Source organism: Oratosquilla oratoria, chromosome 31 (genome assembly GCF_046742065.1).
Source record: "Oratosquilla oratoria isolate Oo_2021 chromosome 31, ASM4674206v1, whole genome shotgun sequence".
NCBI classification, from domain to species: domain Eukaryota; kingdom Metazoa; phylum Arthropoda; class Malacostraca; order Stomatopoda; family Squillidae; genus Oratosquilla; species Oratosquilla oratoria.
Genome location: NC_134807.1, coordinates 45,244,955 through 45,251,137, shown reverse-complemented (window position 1 = coordinate 45,251,137; position 6,183 = coordinate 45,244,955). Strand labels below are relative to the sequence as shown.

General features: G+C 37.6%; 1 protein-coding gene across 1 annotated transcript; it reads right to left on the bottom strand.

The window, feature by feature from the left end:
• Positions 1-817: 817 nt before the first annotated feature.
• Positions 818-4,960, bottom strand: LOC143041538 (zinc finger MYM-type protein 1-like). The gene is made up of 2 exons (XM_076213530.1): positions 2,534-4,960; positions 818-2,405 (listed from the first exon to the last, which is right to left on the bottom strand). The coding sequence occupies exon 2, from the start codon at positions 2,042-2,044 to the stop codon at positions 818-820; it is 1,227 nt and encodes a 408-aa protein (XP_076069645.1). The 5' UTR covers positions 2,045-2,405; positions 2,534-4,960.
• Positions 4,961-6,183: the final 1,223 nt, after the last annotated feature.

Below are 6,183 nucleotides of genomic sequence, written 5' to 3'. Positions count from 1 at the left end.
CAAACAGGGCCGTTTCTAGCTTTGTGGGGGCCCTAGGCAAGAGGCAGTTAGGGGCCCTCAAAATCATCAATGATGTCTTTATTCAACATGTCTTTCCCCACTTCATGGTTGATGCTGATTATTGCAAGACCACTGAGTCGCTCCTGCCCCATAGATGATCTTAAATAGGTCTTGATGAGTTTCAGCTCCGAAAAGCTCCTCTCTGCTGAGGCCACAGTCACAGGCAGAGTACAGGCAATTCTCAGTGCAACCCACAGATTGGGATACAATTCCTCAAAATGTTTTTTGTGGATAAAGGTGAGGAGCTCAAGAGCAGTCATTTCGTCTGAGGGCAAACTTGGTAAGTGTTTAACTTCCATAGCCAGTTCCTTTCCATCAATGTCACTTTCATTTCCAGAGGTTAATGTCTTGCATAGTTTGTCACACTGGTTGTTCAATGACTGATCATCCAGTTTCTGGAAACTGAGCAGCACTCCAAATTGGTCTCTTACTTCACTCAGAGTTTTAAATCTATCAGTTAAGGATTGAATGGTAGTGTCAACAACAACATTAAAGAATGTTATTTCTAGCCTCTTCATTGCATCTGCAATGGGCTCATCTGCGACCTCATAAGCAAAGTGTCTTTTTGTACTTCTTAATCTCTTTTCTTTGAGTACAGCCTCTACATTCATTTCCTCACACATATCCTTAGCAGAGATTTGAGCTGAAGTGAATCCAATTCTTCTGTAGTTAGTCAGAGATGTTTTCGCTTTAGTAAGGAGGTCAACTGCCACATCAAGCTGCATTTTAGGAGACTGCAGGAGCTTACTGACATGGTTCACAATGTGTAGAATGTCATATCATATGACTGTGTAAATGATAAATCGGTATGCCCCCACCTCTTCTGCCAGATTTTGGGCTTCAACCTTGGCTGAGGATCATACACTTCCCTGACCTTCAACAAAGCTTCCCTTATATTAGAGGCCTGATACCGCACAGCTTCTATGCTATTAATACGGCTCTCCCATCTTGTGTCACTCCAGGTCTTGAGTGCAACAGTGACATAATCTTTTAGGATTGCCCATCTTTGTGGTGAGGCTGAAAATAGGTTGTACAGTTTCTGAACAGTGCCGAAATAGCTAGTGGCATCTATTGAAGCTGTTGCTGCATCAGATATCATCAAGTTTAGGGAATGTGCTCCACATGGAACATAGAGTGCACGAGGGTTCTTCTCAAGAAGTCTGGCTTGAACTCCTTTGTTTCTCCCTTTCATGTTGGCACCATTATCATATGATTGTCCTCTGCAATCTTCAAGGAGAATATTCAGTTCCGTCAGTTTCTTTATAATTAGAGGTGACAAACCAAGACCTGTTGTTTCAGAAGCAACAAGGAACCCCATAAAATGTTCCTTAATTTCTGGTTTCTTATCCATTTTGACAGTCCTTATGACGAATGACATCTGTTCTTGATGGCTTACATCGGGAGTACAGTCCAAAATAATTGAATAATATTTGGACTGTTTAACTTCAGTCACCATTGTGTCCATTATTTTAGTACTGATTGAAGCAATAAGTTCATTTTGGATGATATTTCCAAGGTAGCTGGAATGACTGAACTGGCTACTCTCAACACGCTCAATGTGCTGCTTCATGACAGAATCAAATTTAGCAAGCAGCTCCACCTCTTTTAGAAAATTCCCATTATTCTGCTGGTGTAACGTGTTTGATGAACCTCTAAATGCAAGATTTCTCTCGGCTAAGGATTGAATAATGGCGATTAAGCGAGTCAGGACATCTCTCCAGCGCCTCTTTTCAGCCTCCAATAGTGTTCTTTCAGCTTGGTCTATTGTCTTTCCAGTTTGCAAACGGAGTTGTAAATCTTTCCAGGTTGCCATGTGCCTTATGTGTGCTGGACTGCTTTCATGACTTTTCAAAAGTGTGCCTATGTTTTTCCAGTCTGTCAGTCCTTCTGTCACTAACTTTTGTTCTTTGGTTGAAAATAATTTACAACAAAAGCAATAGAGAGCATTTTTTGTTTTTGAGTAGATAAGCCAAGTCCGCTTCATCTTTTCTCCATTAACCAATGTTCTACAAAAATAATGATAATGAAAACTTCTTCTGTCTTCTTTTTTGGGAAATGTGAAATCAGAACTAATCTGAAATGGCCCTCTACCTACTGCATCCGTTCTAAATGCATCAGACAGAATGGTTGGCCAGTTAGTAGCATCTAGTGGTTTAGAATAAATGGGAGGCTGCTCAGAAGTAGATGATGCCTTCTGTGGTTCTGGGGAATGTAGTGGTCTTGGTGGCAGTACAGTTTTCTGGACGATCCTGATGAATGTGATGGCACTGGAGCATCCTGTTCAGGAAGTTCAGAAAATTCCTCTGGCTTGCTGTCTGGAGCTCCAATATATTTTAGAATTGATCCTGCAAAATTACAAATTTCCTTAGATGATTAGGCGTTAGTCTAAAATAATACTCACCATTCAGAAAACATAATAAAACCAAACTTTAATATGTTTCTTTAAATTATTGAATAAATGATAATGAATTACCTTTTTCTTTTGACCATTTTTCTTCGTCAAATTTCTTTTTCTTTCGTTTCTCTGCTCCGCTGAGATAAATTCGTCTTGATGCCATTACGGGAATGATGATTGGCGAGTCTTAGAGTCTAATGTAGGCCTAGCACAGAAATCTGTTAAGTGAAAACCTTATAAATACATGGAATCAATTTTACATACATGATATTCGAGTAGAATAAATATGATTATTTTTATCAGTGTAGGCCTAACACAGATATCTGTAAAGTGTAAACCTTTTAAATACCCCTTAATAAAAATAATTCTACATACACGAAATTCGGGTAGACCTGAAAGGTGAACAGATGGGTGATTGTTGAGCCTGTGGTTATCTTAATATTATATACGAACTAGAGAAACGGACCACACGACAAACGGAATAGAATTCATGTATTTCTGTCACTTCCTTTTGAGCTAACCTCGGTCCTGCCATCTAGTGTTTTTTTTCATTAGGTAGGTGAAGTGAGAAAATAAATAATCATAATTTTGATAATAAAGAAATAAGCGAATAAATGAATAAGGGATTGGATAAAATATCGATACAAAATAAACAAAATTGAACATATGAACATATATGAACATTGAATATTGAAAAAGGTGGAAAAAGTAAACATTCCATAGAATACAAAAATTTCCTATTGTGCATACAAATATAATAAAAGGAATTCCAACTTACAGTCACAGAACACACAAACTTACAAATTTACACTATCAGAAGCTAAGCATGAAGCGACCAAAGAGTAAACAAGAACGCTGGTGATGCCAATTCCAGTGACAAATAAAGCCAAACAATTGGACAAAGAATAGTAAGCTAATGGCCAAAAAGAGTTTGTAATCAACAATTAATAACATCTGTAGCCATAAGCCCTAGCTTAGTGAACACATAAATGAATAAATAAAGCCAATTAATGCTTACCATATTATATCTTTAGATTAAATAAGATGTAGGTGATTTTTAACACGATAGTATTTTTAGTAGACGATCAAAACATTTCAAACAATAACAAACACTGCAAGAGGCGTGTTGTTTATTTGCGTCGGCGGGCGGGAGAGGCACAGGCTCATATTTGACCTTCGGTAGCGTTACCTAGCCATTGGGCCGGCCGGGGGCCCCCTGGTAGGTTGGGGGCCCTAGGCAATCGCCTATACCGCCTATAGCTAGAAACGGCCCTGACATCAAAAGTGACAAAATTTTCACATTGAATGAGAATCAGACAAGAAACAATGGTCTCAAACTGTCCGGAAATAGATTCAATTTGGAAGTAGGTAGAAACAACTTTGCCAACCGTGTAGTTAATGAATGGAATAAACTTCCTGCACAGGTAGTGCAATGTAGTTCAGTTCGAAGCTTTAAGAATCGTTTAGATAAATACCAAAGTAAGATGCTGTAATGATTATAATTTATCTTATTTGTTTTTGTTTTGTTATCATTTGTCTGTCTGATTTTCATTTATTATTAGTTATATGTCAATATATTGTTATTTACTATTTACCTGATTTATTTATGTATTTCATTTGTTATTTACATTATTATAGTTTTTTATTTATTGTTTTATTATTATGCTTTTTTTTCGCATCCGACCTAGATATGGACCAAAAGGTCTCCTGTCGGCATGCCCCGCCTTTGTAATCCTTTGAAAATTGTTTAGTGAGGATATGAAATGCATTTCCCCAGTGGACATTAGGCTATTGTATGGAATTTCTTACATTCACAACCCAGCTGCCTGCTTATTTCAACACAGCTTCTTCTTTTCGCCACGTTATCACTGTAGTGCAGCGAAGTCAGGTCATACAGCTCTGGTTTACCTTTTGACTAATTCTATTAGCATTTCATCTGAATCCACAAAATTAAAGTAAGTTTTGTAGGTTATATTTTATTCAGTTGGTGCTTATGTATATCCTAGCTGTACGCATTGTCATTGTATTAGTGATAAATAAAAAGAAAACGTATTTTCATAATTTTTCTAACTTTCTCATGATCCCATTGTTGTGTTTTCTTTGGATTATCCATGGTTTGGTAGGACAGAAGGTAACACTACTTGCTTATATGAAGGCTGAATCTCGACTGGAGTGGAGCAGAAGGAGCAGGACCGTGGCAACTGAGTTCACACTGGCGCTCACGGGTCGCTCTCGGTCCGCTCTCGCTCCAGTAAAAATATTTTTTTTATGGAACCGTGACCGGAGCGAGAGCGCCAGTGTGAATGCTTCCACTGAAATTAATGAGACAATATTGGACCGGACCGAGAGCGGAGCGGGAGCGGACCGCGACCGGACCGATAGTGTGAATCAAGCCTTAATGAAGCGGCCTTGCTGTGGATGTGCTGTGCCTTGCGGCACTGCTTCTGACCCAGGGCAGTGGACAAGGTGCAGGGATGACCCGTCATCCAGGAGGTGCTAAGATAAGAGGAAGGGTGGAGGGGTGTGGAGTGTATTTAGGGATGGAATGGGTGGGGATGATTTTATGCCTTTTCCTTTTTGGCTACCTCCCTTGTAAGGGAGAAAAAGCCTTGGTATATGTATATGTATGTATAAGTTGAGGTATTGGGAGAAGAGAAGATGTTACTTGACCTGAATTTGCCAGAACTAAATCTTGTACAAAAGATTCCAACTGAACTTGCATCTCAGATAATTTCAAATGCATAGTATTGAGTAATAAGAAAAGTTGCATTGTATTCTCCTGTTCACTTTGTTTTAAACTGAGATTCTCTAAGTTATCTGAAATTTCAGAGATCATTTCCTCAATGTTTTTAATACTTGTTTGTAAATCATCAATTTTTGTAACCTTCTCATTCAATTTATTCATAGAAATTTTTAAATCAGCAAGGAAGGCAAAATTGGATATTCCCAATCCAGCAAGAGCTCCTAAAGCCACTACTAACATACTTCTCTTTTGTCTACCATTTCTTTTGAAATTTGAATCTATGACATCAAGTTTATGTTCTATGTCCTCTATCTTATTTTCAAGTTTCTTTTGAACATTCTTACTGGAAATGCTCTCTTTTAACAATTTCAACTTCACTCTCAAGGAGTCAACATTATCTTTAATTATTGTTACATTCTTGTAATCAAGAACTACCCTTATAAGCTTGTCAACCAATATTAGGTTACCTTGATGTTGTACCAATGCTCCAGGACGAATTGGATTCCAGTCCAGGGCACTCACCAAGCATAGAAAAATTAATATTGCAGCCTTCATCTGTAAAATGCATCAAGATTAATATTCAAATCACAAAGAATATTATTGAACTCTTCTGGTTCATTAAAATTGATACATAGGGTATCACAACAATCATCTTCATAGATCTGCAACCTAACCTTTTTCATGTTATCTAAATAGCCTATCAATTCTTCCTTGTTTTCTATATGGATTAAATAAAATTTATTTCCACCTGCAGAATCAGTTACCCTATATGGACTGGAGTACCTTGGTGAAAGTTTATCATAGGGTGAATGTAGTTTGACCATGACTAAATATCCTATTTTCAAATCTAGTTTATGTGCTATTTTGTGTTGTTGCTTTTTCATCTCTTGTGAATACTCCTGCATATGTTCCTTAACTCTTTGGTGAATACTTTGAAAAGTATTTATTCTGTTTGATATATAATCATCTATATTATACACAGGTT